The 15877-nt window shown below is 35.0% G+C and overlaps 2 protein-coding genes across 4 annotated transcripts; both read right to left on the bottom strand.

Moving 5' to 3' along the window:
* Nucleotides 1-1341: 1341 nt before the first annotated feature.
* Nucleotides 1342-14683, bottom strand: LOC114761968 (floral homeotic protein DEFICIENS-like). Of its 2 annotated transcripts, XM_028951414.1 has the most exons (10): nucleotides 14679-14683; nucleotides 14071-14077; nucleotides 11278-11281; nucleotides 2778-2990; nucleotides 2625-2694; nucleotides 2473-2534; nucleotides 2300-2399; nucleotides 1988-2029; nucleotides 1842-1886; nucleotides 1342-1754 (listed from the first exon to the last, which is right to left on the bottom strand). In XM_028951414.1, the coding sequence occupies exons 4-10, from the start codon at nucleotides 2963-2965 to the stop codon at nucleotides 1572-1574; spliced, it is 690 nt and encodes a 229-aa protein (XP_028807247.1). In that variant the 5' UTR covers nucleotides 2966-2990; nucleotides 11278-11281; nucleotides 14071-14077; nucleotides 14679-14683; the 3' UTR covers nucleotides 1342-1571. The 2 variants fall into 2 exon arrangements, with proteins under 2 accessions (XP_028807247.1, XP_028807246.1); XM_028951413.1 differs by lacking the exons at nucleotides 11278-11281; nucleotides 14071-14077; nucleotides 14679-14683 and having other exon boundaries at nucleotides 2778-3179.
* On the bottom strand, nucleotides 6848-11281 carry LOC114761969 (probable ubiquitin-conjugating enzyme E2 16). Of its 2 annotated transcripts, none has more exons than XM_028951415.1 (6): nucleotides 11131-11281; nucleotides 10936-11039; nucleotides 10516-10621; nucleotides 9546-9609; nucleotides 7864-7952; nucleotides 6848-7274 (listed from the first exon to the last, which is right to left on the bottom strand). In XM_028951415.1, the coding sequence occupies exons 1-6, from the start codon at nucleotides 11161-11163 to the stop codon at nucleotides 7179-7181; spliced, it is 492 nt and encodes a 163-aa protein (XP_028807248.1). In that variant the 5' UTR covers nucleotides 11164-11281; the 3' UTR covers nucleotides 6848-7178. The 2 variants fall into 2 exon arrangements, with proteins under 2 accessions (XP_028807248.1, XP_028807249.1); XM_028951416.1 differs by having other exon boundaries at nucleotides 10519-10621.
* Nucleotides 14684-15877: the final 1194 nt, after the last annotated feature.

The raw sequence follows: 15877 nt of genomic DNA, 5'->3' as shown, positions 1-15877 counted from the left end.
TTGGTTTGTAATGGATGGATGGATGTCCTTTTCTTATTTTTATTTTTACTAACGGTTATATGCTTCTTCGCTCCTGAATTGCCATTGGGATCGACGTCTAAATTCAGACGCATGCATGTGCGCATTACACAACAATATCAGGTTCATAATTAATAGCTGCAGCATCCTGACTTATACAAATAACAAAACTATATATATATATATATGACAACATTGATTCAATTCTGTATACTACCTCCTCCTGTCTTAATTATAAAACTCTGTTTATATACTACAAACAAAGTCTTATAATTAGCACTTGAGGTAATATTAGAATGACATGCAACACAAATGCATTTCGCTTATTCAATATCTTATATTGGCATAACAAAATAATTCCATATAATCCTTATTACGATAAATCTATGAGAGTTATCGACATATAATATAATTAAAAATTAAAACTACTTGTAATAAATAAACAAGTATTTGAATGGTGAACGGTCAAAATCATCCCGACAAGCGGAAGACGAGAGCATCGGATGCCTGGCCCCGGAGGAGGTGGGTCATCTCTTGGCATGGGCAAGGAGGCCCAACGTTAAAGGATTGCTAGTTTTGGTTGCTAGTGGGCCAATTTGTGTTTACTGATGTGGGTCTTTATAAACAAGGGCGATTTGAAAGCCACGGTGCTTATCCTTGTTTTTTTCCTTTTTTTTTTTTTAAATGGTGGAATGCCCTATGGGTATTTATTGCAGGATCTTACAAATTTAATTGTCGTATTTTGATGAATTCACGTGTTATATTTCTCAAAAGGTTAATACAATTCTGCAACCTATGAGAAAGTATCGGTTTTAAGAAGGGGAAGAAAGCGTAAGAGCAAAGAGCTAACAAACTTCAAGTTTTGGCAAACACCTGAGTCGGATGGCCCTTCCATTTCCGTTTGTTTTTTCGTTTTTTTTGCAGAACAAGACTTTCTGGTGTTTGCTGATTCTCAACCAACCACCTTTCTCAATCATATGTGGTTACAATACAGAACTTTCTGACAAATGCTTTTGTTTCATTGATTCGTATGAAATGTATATGAACTTTCTAAAAATTGGATCTTTTCCTAGAACTTGCTCCAATAACATTCAAAAATTAACATAATCAACTTGAACAAAATAAGATCTACGGAGTATCCACCTCCTCCTAAATCTTCACAAGTAAATCCTTCAAACCCTCATCAAAACCAAATAAGAATGGAAACAAGGGGAAATCGGCTAAAAGTTTGTGTTTTAAAATTTTACTGGTGGGAAGAACTTAATGTGGGGTTTTATACACAAAGTACCAATTCTTAAATTCAAGTCCTTGTAATCAATAAAATTTTCAAACAGAAACTTTTCATAGCACAATTCCTAAACTGTAGAAGCCAAGCCACAACCTCGAATGACATCCGAAGACTCGCTAAACAGTTAATGTAAGAAAGAAAGCAAAACAAGCTCCAAAGCATTAATGCAGAGTAGTCAGATTACAGTGTTTTCTAAAGGATACGAAAGCTAAAATAAGAGGTGGTAAATGATAAATTTACAGGGCCGACGCAAACACGATACATTTCAAGCAAGGCGCAGATCGTCAGATCTCAATCCCATTCCATTATGGTGAAGATTCATATGGGTAGGGTGCTGCTGGTGGCACAATCCATGGAAGTTAGAGACACCAGTGGCCACCGTAACTGCTGATGATTCCTGGTCTCCTTCCTCGGGCACCAGATATTGTGAATGGATCACACACTTTTCCTACACTCATTCCATTAAACAACAATGAGAACAAGCTCTTTCAAGCTTACACTCTTTCCTTACAATCTGTAAAACACAAGTTCTTACAAGTTCAAGCAGCAGATTCTCGTTCATCTGCTTCATGCTTTTGACCTTCATGTTAACACCCAAAAGAAATGGTTTCTCATCAGAATTATCTTATGTGTGTTTTGTGTGTGTGTGAGAAAGTGTGATTTAAAAAACAAAATTCTGACCCTTTTCTTACTGGTACTTGTCCGAGTTTTGATTACATGAAGCTGTGGAAATGTACACGAAACTAGCGCATTAGTGTAAACAGCAATCGTTCGTTCCTCAAGAAAATTCAATTTCTATTCTTTAACTTATTCGGAAACCAAATGGGAGACACTGATGGTTCTTAGAGCAATGGTTAAGTACGGGATTAAGGGGAAAAGAATCATCAGCCCGGAAATGCTTTCAGATCTGCAGATTAAACTGAAGCAGGTACCCCGGGGGGGGGGGGGAATTAAAATTGAGTCTTTAATATCTTGTACTTCAAAAGAGATAACCTTTCGTTCACGTATGATCCCGGAGGCAGAAACCATATCCTCCTCAAGACTGCGTAGTTGTTGGAAGTCCAGATCATTTAAATCCTCACCCATCCTCTGCCTTGAAAAATCACAGCTTCAAATCAGCTTTGCAGTATAAAAAGCACACGAACACATTCCTGAGATCTATTTACCTTATCTGTCTTCTGAGTTTATTGTTAGTCTCTTTCAGCTTCTTCATGTTTTCGAGCATCCTCTGCCAAACATGCAGAACCTATAAGAACTAACCAGGAAAACACCGAACGCAATTGTTAAGTATCACGTAGAAGAGGAATGTCCAACCAACCTCATATTGGGCACTCCAGAGATCGATATTCCCCAAAGTCCTCTGGTACTGATCTATTATATTCTTTGTCCTGCTCACAACAGATGTTAGAAAACCAGAAAATACAAATGAAAAGGGAGAGATAGAGTGAGGGAGAAATCGAATTGTACGGACGTTAGGCCAGGAGTGGTGTATTCATGCATCTTATTGTTTTTGGAGAACATGATGAGGGAAACCTTAGCATCACAGAGAACACTGAGTTCATGAGCTTTCTTGAAAATGCCATTGCGCCGTTTGGAGTAGGTGACCTGCCTGTTGGTGGCATTCTCGATCAACTTGATCTCAATCTTTCCCCGACCCATTTTTCACCACTCTATCTCTTTCTTCCTTCCCCAACAAAAATATGAAGGGCATTAAGACATTGTTCGAATATATAGAAGAGGTGAGAGCTTTGCAGGGAAAAGAACATAAAGCAGAGGCATGGGAGAAGAGTGAGGAGTGAACAGTGAAGAGACTTTCTAAACCGGGAAAGCTAAAGGGAAACTGAAAAAGCTAGGTTGGAGTGTAACTGCGAATAATGCTAAATTGGTGAAAGAGTGTATAAAGCAAATGATGAAATAACATCAATCATTTCCGAAATAACATCAATCATTTCCTTAAGATATTCATTCATCTTCATGTGTGTAAACAAACTCCGTCCGGCTTGCTTATCGGCCTTTAAATTTGTTTATCGTTATTCAATCCATATAACAAAGCCCATTACGGAAATCCCCTGGTGGATTAGACCAACCACAAAACATCATCGAGTTTGAAGCTTAATGATCCAAGAATTGATCTCATCAACATAGATAGAAAAGAAAGGACAAACCATTTGAAGAAATGTCTTTTTTCTGTCAAACAATTAAGAAGCTACCGTACAAAGAAAGGTGGGCCTTTCCTATTTTTCGAAATTGCGCATTTTAATGTGCTAAAAAGGGATTGAACACTATTCCCATTTCAGAAAAGCATCCCAGACCTCAAACCTTTGTTGCTTTGCACGACGAGCCCATAATCAAACTACGATAATTTCTTTTAGTAGTTCAGTGATCAAGAGATTTAAATTCAATACTGTTTATAAATGATTCAGATACATTTGCCTTTGAGATTAGAATCACACAAAAAAAAAAAAAAGAGGAGGAAGGGAGGTTGGTTCCCCAGGTAGTAACAGTGTCATGACAATATGCAGAACCGGTACTTTTTTTTTGGCCTGAGTAGAACCAGTACTCAGAAATATAATTCCACGAGGTGAAGGAGGAAGTTCGAAGACATTAATGTTGTTTGTTTTGTTTGCTGCAGAGGAAAGAGGAATAGGTCCCATGCCACCTTTCTCCCACAGACAGACGAAGGCAAGTGAGTCTTCTGACTAGTCGAAAAGCTGTGGTGAATTTCGCTTTCTTTCCAGCCTCATTCAAGCTTTTTTTTAGCCTTTTTTATTTTTTTGAACAAGACCTGAAAACTTCACTAAACTAACAACAAAAATGAGTACCAAAAAAAAAAAAACCTATTCTTCATCAACGTCCGCCTCCTGATCAAGGAAAGGAGGTTGATCAAAGAGCAAGAAATTCTCATCCATCTTATGAGCCAATTTAACTAACCTATCAATAATAGTTAGTTTATTTCTGTATACATGAGTAAGGTTAACTTGCCAATCCAGCCTCATCCACCACATCCTTGAAAAGTTAGTCAATATCACAACTTTTAAGGCCAAGATTAATCGCCTCAATACAGAGATTTAAATTGATTTTCCTAAACCCCTTGGCCTAACACAAATTGAAGCTGTGTATAAATCCAATCAATTCTGTAATTGTCGACAGAACCACAGTCAGTTTACAGCTGAATCCACAAACCCATCTGTCATGTGTATCTCGAACGAAACCTCCACAACCGCTCCTTCCGGTTGCCATTTTTCACCTTCTTTTTTCTAAGGGCAACGAGTAAAGACTCCTTATATTATGGATCTTTCTCTCTTTTAAAAAATCGCATTTAGGACTTGTTGTTGTCTTCTGAAGTCGTGAAGAACGATGATTCAGAGATGTGAGATAATGAAGCAATGAACGTACATGATATTGGATAAACATGAGGAACAAGTTTCCCCACTTTCATCGGCCGAACGAAACAAGTTTCCCTATTTTCTGTGCCTAGGCTTAGGCCTCGCTGGATTTGACGCCATCCTCAGGGGCTCCTCACCCTACAAAGTACAGTGGGTAGAATATTAATGTCATGGTAAGTCACACTCGTAGGGTAAAATATTGGGGCGGGGGTTTTTCAAACTTGTCACCGTCAATTTTCTGGAAAGGTTTTCTTTTTTGGCATCAGCATGGTTCAATTATAATACGCATTTTTATTTTTAACTCGTCAAATCGCTTCATTCTTTGATGGCCTTTATGACGCTAATGCCAGATAGAAGTCAGACATTCTTGGAAAATAGTTGGACTTGAGGCCTTCCCATGTGAAATTGGCGCAACATGGGCGCATGATAAAATCCAACGTCATGATATAAAATCTTGGGAGAATTTCAGTCTAACCCCTCCCAGACGATTCTTTTTTTTTTTTTTGGAACCAGCCTTCCCAAACGGTTCAAGCCCAATAGTCCCATAAGATCCCCAAGTATCATTTCAGCTTTTTTTTTTTAACCAAAACGAAATTAAATATTACTTCTCCGGTCCTAAATATAAAACCCTTATACTAACGTATTTAAGGGTCTTATATTTAGAATCGGAGGAGTATGAGTGAAAATATAATTATGTTCTTGTATTTTTTATTTATAAAAAAAATATCAACCTTTGGCAGCCAACCCCTGACCCTCCTGTGGGTGGAGAATTTTTTTAAAAATAAGATAGCTAAGAGGGTGTTTGAACCCACTATCCCATAGCACACCAAAAAAAAATTATAACCACCAAACCATCCAATATATTTAGTACATGATGCAACGCAATATATATATATATATAACAAAATAAATATAAGTATCCAAATATATATAAACAACTGAAATAAGACGATTCATAACACATATTAGAAGATTTATAAGAAGTATACGGAAATTCACAACTCCATTTAAGGTTCAATAGAAAGAAAAATCAAATGTTTCCATGAACAATTGAAGTAAGACAATTTACAACACAAATTAAGTGATTTCTAAAAGATATACGAGAATTTACAACTTTATTTGAAATTCAGTGGAAAGAAAAATTACATATTAAGGGTTGCATATGAACAACTAAAATAAAGCGATTCATAATACAAATTAGGTAATTTGCAAGATGTATACAAAAATTCACGGCCATTGACATTTTATTTTTCTCTCCAATGAACCTTAAATGGAATTGTAAATTTCCGTATGCCTCTTGAAAATTACCTAATTTGTGTTGTAAATTGTTTTATGTTAGTTGCTCATGACATTTAATTTTTCTTTGCATAAAACATCAAATAGAATTGTGAATTCTAGTATTTTTCTTGTAAATTGTTTAATTTGTGTTGTAAATCACTTTATTTTGGTTGTTTATAATATTCAATTTTTTCTCCACAAAATCTCAAATGAATTTGTGAATTCCAGTGTATCTCTTATAAATTGTCTAATTTGTGTTGTAAATTGTTTTACTTCAATTGTTCATGCAATCCTTGACATTTAATAATCCTTAACATTTAATTGTTCTTTCCATTGAATCTCAAATGGAGTTGTAAATTCCCCTATATCTCTTATAAACCGCTTAATATGCATTGTGAATCACATTATTTCAATTATTCATGCATATCACGCTTACATTTGTATTATTATATATTTTTGTTTTTTTTTATCTGAATTATATATATTTTTGTTAGCATCATATAATTAAAGAGATTAAATGATTTAGTGGTTACAATCTTTCTAGTGTACCAAGGGGTACCACAGGTTCAAATCCCCCCCCCCCCGGGGCTGCCTTATTTTTTAAAAAAATTTCTCAGCTCCAACCACCCAGACCGTTCAATACCGGAGCCCCAGCTAGGTTGATAAGAATATAAATAAAATAATAGACGAGCGTAATTATATTTTCACCCATAACACTTAATTTTTTTTTGGCCAAAAAAGCTGAAATGATATTTCAGAATCTTATAAGAGCTGTTTGAAATTAAATTGCTTTCCGAAGAGTAGAATGAAATTCTTCCTAAAATCCTCGAAAGAAAACGCCAAAGGTTTAAGAAAAACTAGACAGTTCTTCAATATATGTCGGACAAAATTAGCAATTAGCAGAACACACGAAATCATAAGAATCAAAAGCACTGATCATAATCAATTGTCGATCTTGGGAGGTAGTCAAGTATCTATATCCAAATCCAACGACCTCATATCATAACTACAACTTTTCAAGTTTGTTTCCTCCTTCAGGTTCCTTGAGATTCTGTTTACTCTTAATTTACAACTACCAGGAAATGCCAATTTACAGAATAGTTATGCATTAAACCTAGATCCCCGATTTTCAGAATGCCATCTCCTTGTCTTCATTTTTCTTCCAAATGGATAGCCTATACTGTAAAATTATTAAGGAAAACCAGTTATTATACTTTATCATCATGGAACCACCACCTTGTCTCCTTAGGAGATCTGCCATTTCCGCAGTTCTTTACATAGCGGTCATTATCTTCAGGACGTTGCTGCACAAGAGATGGAGTTAGAATCATTCTTCAGGGTAATATGCAAATCTTTAGATAAGGGAATATCAAATACTACCTGGTCTTTTTTCAAGCACGCAATCTCTTGTATGGAGATTTCCAACCGCTTTTTTAGGTTAGACTTTGTTTTTTTTGGCCATATTTTTAAGTTAGACTTTGGTCAAAACCTGATTGAAGCAAATACTACCTGATCTTTAACACAAGAACTAGTTGACTAATTTGAATAGATTAAGAAGATTATTCAAATTAGTTACTTATAATAAATAGATGATGTTTTTTCCTAAAATACTTTTTCTAATCATGTGTATTAGTCAAAATTACCATTTGATCAAACCTGCAACTACTACGAGAACTAACTTGGAAAAAAATAGACAAATATTATAGACAAAGTGGATTAAAAATCTTATATTTAGTACCAAATTAAATGTCAAACTAGATTAAGGACCAAAGGTAGTATATTGATGTGCCTTTTGTGGAATCAGCGTCCAGCTACATCTGAAGCATGTGTATGTACAACTACCGTTGAAATGAATACTAGGAGAGAGAATATTCGCTATCAATAAATTCACACCTTCATAGTTGAGCTTGAAAGCATTGAGAGAATACTGATGCATATAGAACTAACTGTCATTGCTGGGGACCACGAATCATACAATATATCTGCGTAAGTTCATCAAGTTTATTAAGTGTCAGCTCACCACTGTCAAGGAAAGCTAGCAAGTAAATCTTGCTTCCTTTTGGCAGCCTATAAGTACGAATGACCAGAATTGGCAAGAGTCCATCACGGCATGGGATGGTTATAAATTAAGTATAAAAATGAGAATGATGTGAAGGTGCAGGTCTTCAAACATTAATTCCCCAAAGGAGAGATGAAATATAAACTTCACATTCATTGCCAAACTGAAGAAGTCAGGAGGTTTGATAAAAACTAATGCTCTCCCCCAACACAGAAAGAGAAAGTAATTTGATTTTTGAATATGACGTTAAGGATATGCCAATATGCTGCCACCTTCGTATATTAGACTAACTGAACCAGATCCTCAGTAATCTTTAAGTTGATTGAGAAAAAGAATTCATTCCTAACTTCCTTCCCCATTCAGAATCAGCAAACTCTCAACAAAACCACTAAGCATTTGAAGAACCAGCCACACCCACAGAGAAGAGAAGAGACATTTGCATAACCAACCATATGACCAATATCTCCAAGTCTAAAATTTACACACACACACACACACACATATGGGAAAATACCACTCAAATCCCTATACTTTGATCCTGTTTTGTTTTTGGTCCATGAAGTTTATTTTCATGGTTTTCCATCCCTTTTATTTGATCAATCTGAAACATCAGTTCTTTTAGCTTGGAAAATACTCAGAAGGTAATGAGCAGGCACAAACAGTATTAATTTTGCTGAATAGACTTAACACCGTTAAATGCATCAAATGATTAGGAAAAAACATGACAACCAAGAAAAAAGTGCTCAATTCAAGAACAGATCAAAATTTTTGCCGCAGGTTTGTTAGATGCAAATGGGTTTTGTGGCTATTACTACCATGCAAACGCCTAGGGATGCAAATACTTTGATTAGGTTTAATAGCATTAAATCCGCCTCAACAAAATTAGCATTGTTTGGGTTAGCTCATCGTCATTTTGAGTATTTTCAAGCTTAAAAAGGCCAATGTGTCCAACAGAGCAAATAAAAGAAATGGAAAACAGCGAAAATAAACTGCAGGTACTAAAAATAAAACATAAAGTATAGGAATCTGGAATGGGGCTTTCCCTATACATTTTATGGAAAGGTTTGACCGTTTTGCATTAATAACACACAAAGTTACTTATCATAATGAATGGGAAAAAAACTAAAATGTGTAAACAAGATAATAAACTCAAGTCAGTAAAAGCCCACAGAAAAAGTGCAGAAGAAATGCAGGCTAGAAAATAATAGAGAAAATCTTAGTAAGAGTAAGCAATGATAATCGTGTATCTCATCATAACAAAGAAATCACCAAAGTAATTAACAAGATCCAAAGAAATAGTCAATAAAAGCAGGAATAACAAGAAATCAATGTAAACATCATGAACGAAACTAGACGTCCCAAACCCATCCAACGAAAGACTGCTATAACAAAAACAAAACATGGGTTATGACAAACCCAACCCCTAAAAAATATTGCATCAAACAACGGTTGACCATGACACAAAGTAAATAAGATCTAGTAAAAATAGTATCAAAACCTCTACTCAAACGCGTACCTAGACAAATATGCCCATTGCTGTATATATGGGGATGCAATGGAGCTGGATGCAAAAAAATGACCTGTTAAACGCATATAAGAAAAGTCAGAATAGAACAGTATCGACTATCAAGGAACTGGATCCTCTCAATTTTGGGATAAATTGACGGAATAGATTTCCCTAGATCTCCACCATAAAATCTAACAAATCTCCCATCCATGGTGAATGTCACGTCATGTCAGAATATAAGGATATCTGTACTCATTGATTTATTCACCTTCACATTTGCATCTTCTCAGAAGATTCAGTGACTGGCCTTCCAAACTACAGAATTTCCCCTATTAACTGGAAAGCAAGTCACTGACTGTGATAGGCGATATTCCCAATGCGGGATATGTAAAGGGACAGCAATTTCTTTTGAAAAATAAACTTTCTGCTTCAGTATCCGTATAATTCTAGTGGAAAAGAAAGAAAGGGTGCTGGTTAACGGAAATCAAATGATTATGCATTAATACATATTCCATCTCATTGTTCAACTATGCGCATGAAATCTCCAACTTATCTCCCATATGTGCTTTTGAGAAGCTTCTTTCATTGGAATAGAACTCTAATCCCATTCCTGATCAGCAGGCTTCACACAAGTCATAAATTCTCTCCTTCCTGTTCTTTTCATACAGCATTGATGTTAACTGAACTTTTTAAGACTTCAATAGTTAGTATCTTGGCCACATGAAATACTCTCACTTCTGTTATTTTACCCTTTCTTACATGTAGAGATCAACTGAGTAGCCTCCGCGGAGAAATAACCCAAAGTGAAGATGAATAATACCCTGTTGTTGACATGGCACAACACTCACCATGGATGGAAGTTTTATAGCTTGATCAACAAATATTTAGAGAAATTAACTGGGTCAATTTACCCCAAATTTGAAAGGACACAATTCCCAGCAATAGTGAACACCAGACATCATTACAAAGGGGGACTCACAACCTGGGGAGCTTCCATAGGATAATGCTCGGGAAAGTCAACTTGAAGTTGATAGGTTTCATTAGCATAAAGTGTCCCAGGAGCTCCGGTCACTTCAACAACCCACCTACGAGAACAAATATGATAAGAGCAATTTAACATGACATCGGGAGACGGGTAAGCACTGAATCGATAAACCAAATTAAAAGCAAGGGCAGCGGGGTGGGTGAATCGCCCAAACCGAGATTAAGCCAGAACGAAACAAAAACGCCCACTTAATCAATTAGACTAAGAGGTCCCGCGCACAAGCGGGTGACTACCAGAAAACTCAATCAACAGCCAACAGCCAGAAATTTAAAAATTCAATTCTTACAAATTAACAAAGACACAAATTGGGTATATGCATATGAACAAAACGAAAGGAAAAAAAACAAAGAATACTGCTGGAGATTGTCAGTGACTCTGCGTTTGAAACCAGCGGGAGGATTAACCTGCCACTCAACGAGTTCCTTCTGAAGCCTATTGCAGGCAATCTTACTGAGAGCCTGAAGATGAGAGACAAAATAGAACAAGGTAAACAAAACAATTGATAAATTGGAAAAGAGGGCAAAGGAAATTGAAGAATCTAGGGCTAACCTTGCGAGCTACAGCAGAAGAAGAACTGGTCATTATTTTTTGCGCCTTGTGATGGTAGATTTAACTCAAAGGAGAAAGCAATGGTGAAATGTAATTGCGCAATGAAGAGCGATGGGTATACGAAAGGAACAAAAGTACACTGGCCACCATTCTTTTCGGCCGACCGTTTCTCAGTTACATCTTACCCTTACCGGCCCATTTATATTTTTTATTATTCGATTTGTTCAAAATTAAAATAGAGAAATCATAAAAAAAGACTTTAGAATTTAAAAAACACAGATAAGGATTTGTGACAATTCTATTATGAGTTTTGACAATTTTATAATATATTATTATTGTCAAAAGTCGTAGAGTTGTCACCTTTCCAATTAAAATTTAAGCACTCTATCTTTTAAAAATATTTCCAAAATAAATTTTAGTACAAGTGTACGGTTACCATATTTTTATTAACTGGATGGATTGCGTGGAAATTTTGAAAATAAAATAAAAGTAGCATTCTTTTAAAAGTAAGAAATTCGTCTAATTTATTGGGAAAATCCTAAAAAATGACCTTGGAATATGAGAATGTCATATTAGGTCCTTAAATTTCGAAAATGACAGAATGGGTCATTGACCCAATCTGTCATTTGTGAAATTAAGGCGAATTGACAATTTTGCCCTCATTTACATTCATTCACTACAATGATTTAAGGAATCACTATAAGGGTTTAGGTGTTACTTAGATTCGTGTAGCGAATAACTACTCACTTTTTTATAGTCAGATGTTTTGCTATTAACTACAACTAATATTATAATCACTAGAACAATACAAGCATTACCTAGATTTGTATAGAGAATAACTACTCATTTTGCATAGTCAGGTATCTTATTATTGTCAGGTACCTTATTATTAACTACAACTAATCTTGTAATCACTAGAACAGTGTAATAAGCGTTACCTAGATTTGTTTAGAGAATAACTACTCACTTTGTTTAGCCAGGGGCAAAATTGTCAATTCGTCTTAATTTCGCAAATGACAGATTGGGTTAATGACCCATTCTGTCATTTTCGAAATTTAAGACCCAATATGGGATTTTGTATATTCCAAGGGCTTTTTCTGGGATTTTCCCTAATTTATTTTATAATTTATAATTATTTATTTATAACTTTTCGGTTGTCATTTTTTGAAAGGGACAATTTCCCCTAAAGGAATTTGCTCCCAACAAAAAAATTCCATGAGAAGAAAAATGTTAACATAAAATCCGAGTGGCTGCTTAGGTTCTGTACCAGTAGTTATTTCATCTTTAATTTCGCAATATAGTACTTTTCCGGTTTTTAATATAAAATCTATTTAATTAATTTGATTAGATTAAAGAAGTTAGGTAAGTTAGTTAATTATAAGAAATGTGACACATTTTTTCTAAAATCATAATCATCTTTCTTAACACCCCATCTTCCTCTTCTACTTGATTATGATTGAGGAAGCATCCATAAGGGTAATTTAGAAAAAAACTGATAAATATGAGAAATAGGTCTTATTTTTAAAATCAAAACTAACTCAACAATTAGATCCTATATTAAAAACCGAAGGAGTAATATAAAGTATAAACCACGACTTGCGATGATTTCTCCTCTTGCCGAAGGCCGGAGCAGTGATTTCTCTGCCAGATAGCAAGGCACACTTCAATGAATGCATTGAGTCATTAGTTTAGGCCTTTAGGTCTGATTTGATAAGAAACATTAAAAATAATAGATAAGAATTGAAATTATAATTAAAAAATATTTAGCATGTGGGATTGGATATTTCCAATCATATATACATAAGTTTATCTAATCTCATATAACAAATAACCCCTCATGCCTTTTAATCCTCATTACTACACCTTATTTTTAATACTTCATACTCAATGGCAGGTTGACTTGAAATTGGTTAATAATTACTAGTCTTAAGCTAAAAGTTAATTTTTTTTTAAATACATTCCCATATTTAGGCCCCTCCCCCCAGGTCCCCCGCCCCCAACCAAAAAAAAAAAACAAGGAAAGAAAGTCCCCCTAATTAAACTGGAACCGTCGATAACTAACAGAATTCCTTTTGAATATCTCATGACACTTGTTGAGGAGGCTAGACCCCTTTTGTCCAGGTTGTACAGGGACTGGGCAGTAGCAGCTCGGAACTGATCTAGAGATCAACTTGCTTGTGGTAACCAGCTGGCTAGATATTCTCATATATTAATAGCCAATTATCGCTTCTTCGATCCCGAGCTATCTTTGAACCATGACATGGAAAGCGATGATGGAGGCTTTGTTTTGAAGGGGTTTTCTTACCTCTTTGTTTTAGCAGGTTGTCTTTTGCCTGTAATCCTTGTTGTCTAATGTAAGCTTCGGCTTCCATTAAAAAAAAAAAATCTCATGAGACCAATGTGAAGATTTAAAACACGTGTCCATGGAGTATGATTGTTGTGTTGGGCTAGTTTGTGCAGGCGGGGTTGGATATTGGGTCGGCCAGTCCATGTAGGCCAATTTGATCCAATTCAACTGGGGTCACTTTGCTCTCCTCATGAGACTAGCTTGTGAACAGATATCAAGCACTGCAGCTCAAGACTCGGGACAAAGAAACCAGAAGGAAGGAGAGGGGAGGGGGGGTCATATGTATATGAGAAAGTAAGTGGGTGGCATCATCATCACCGTGATCATGATCGAAATCAAAATGATGAAGGTGGGTGTATATATGTGGTAGCATAGGCATGAAATCATATACAGAGTAGTGTGCAGGTGAAGGGTGTTAGAATTATGAATGTAGGAATTATGTTAAGTGGGGCATAGTGGAAGTGATGATGAAAGACCCCAGGAGAATGACCCAACATAAGTAGAGAGTGATTGGAGAATGATGAATAATAATGCAATAATAATACAAGTGGTGGGAGGGATGGTCCATTGCATTCATATAACACGACCACGACCCTCTGCCTTTTCCTTTCTTTGATCTGCACATGCACTCATGGGGACTACTTCCCAACCTAATTCCATTAAATCGTCCAAGCCCCAAATTATGTTGTTGCCACTAACTCTCATTAAATTGTCTGCGATGCAATCCCAACTTTAATTTGTTTGTCTCGTTGCATATTTTCATTGCCATTCATCATGTAGTATATATGTTCTATCACTTTGTTTCTATGTATGCCCTTTTTGACCCTCTGATCAGAATTACTGTTAATCATAATGATATTCCAGAAATTATTATCTTACAATCTCGTGGGGCATTCATTCTTAGACGTCGTCTGTGAGCGTTGCTGCGGATATTTGTATGTCTGGCAAGCCTCGTAAAGTCATTTTTTGCTTCTTGTCTCTTTAATCAACTGGATTTATCACCCCGGAAGTTCCGCCGGATGTTCTTGCAGTTTCATACCCATGCATTTAAACAGTTATAACATTATATATAGCTCAATATATTAATAGATATAGAGTATTTATTATACATATATAGTGTAAATTTTGCAATGGTATATAATATAATATTACCTCCAATCCTTAACTTTATTTTAGTCATAAACATAAAATATCAATATACTTTATCTCTTATATTTATCCTTTTTTAAGATAGCACTTGTAGTCAAGGTAGTTCTAGCTAATACACTTAATTAGCAAAGATATTTTAGAAAAAAATCTATTTATTATAAATAACTAATTTAACTAATTTTATTAATTTATTCATATTAGTCAACTAACTTTTATACTAAGGACTGGAGGTAATATAATACTCCTCCGGTCCTTAATATAAGACCCATTTAACTAATTTGATTAGATTAAGGAAGTAAGGTAAGTTAGTTAATTATAAGAAAATTGACACATTTTTCCTAAAACACCATGATAATCTTTCTTAATACCCCCTCTTTCTTTTACTTAATTATGGTTGAGGGAGTATCTATAGGGGTAATTTAGAGAAAATTGATAAATATGAGAAATGGGTCTTATATTTAGGACCAAAACCAACTCAAGAATTGGGTCTTATATTAATGACCAAAGGAGTATTATACTCCTCCGGTCATTAATATAGGACCTATTTAACTAATTTGATTAGATTAAAGAAGTTAGATAAGTCAGTTAATTATAAGAAATATAATATATTTTTCCTAAAACACCATAATCATCTTCATTAATATCCTCCCTCCTTCTTCTACTTAATTATGGTTGAGGGAGTATCCATAGGGGTAATTTAAAGAAAATTGATAAATGTGAAAAATAAGTCTTATATTTAGAACCAAAATCAACTTAATAATTAGATCTTATATTAAGAATCAGAGGAATATATTGAGATCGAGACTAATTATATTATATACAATCTCATGCCATGAGGATATCCATATTTGCATAAATTTCATGAATACGTACTTAATATAAGCAGTAAAGGATATAACACACACATGCATATTCATCACCCTTACAGCAAATATTTAGTGTATATATGACGCCTGTGTGTACTGTAGAATATACATGACTTTTTTTATATTTTTATGTAAGTAATGTTAATATTCTTTTGAAAAAGACTGTAGCAACAATGTAATATTAATCACAATGCATTGAAGATATGGCATTTACATTTAGCATGACTTGACGCATGTATCCTTAGTTCACAGCAATAATAGCTAATAGTAAGCGTACTTTATAAGTATATGATGGGACAAAACATGGTTTAGATTGATGGCAAAGGAAAGTTTATTAGATGAGATAGTAAAACCAGGAAATTGTTGGCAGAACGTTTGAAATGGA

The sequence above is a fragment of the Neltuma alba genome, unplaced genomic scaffold (genome assembly GCF_004799145.2).
Source record: "Neltuma alba isolate B1F8T4 unplaced genomic scaffold, ASM479914v2 tig00011156_pilon, whole genome shotgun sequence".
Classification (NCBI taxonomy): domain Eukaryota; kingdom Viridiplantae; phylum Streptophyta; class Magnoliopsida; order Fabales; family Fabaceae; genus Neltuma; species Neltuma alba.
This window is presented reverse-complemented; position numbering and strand designations above follow the sequence as displayed.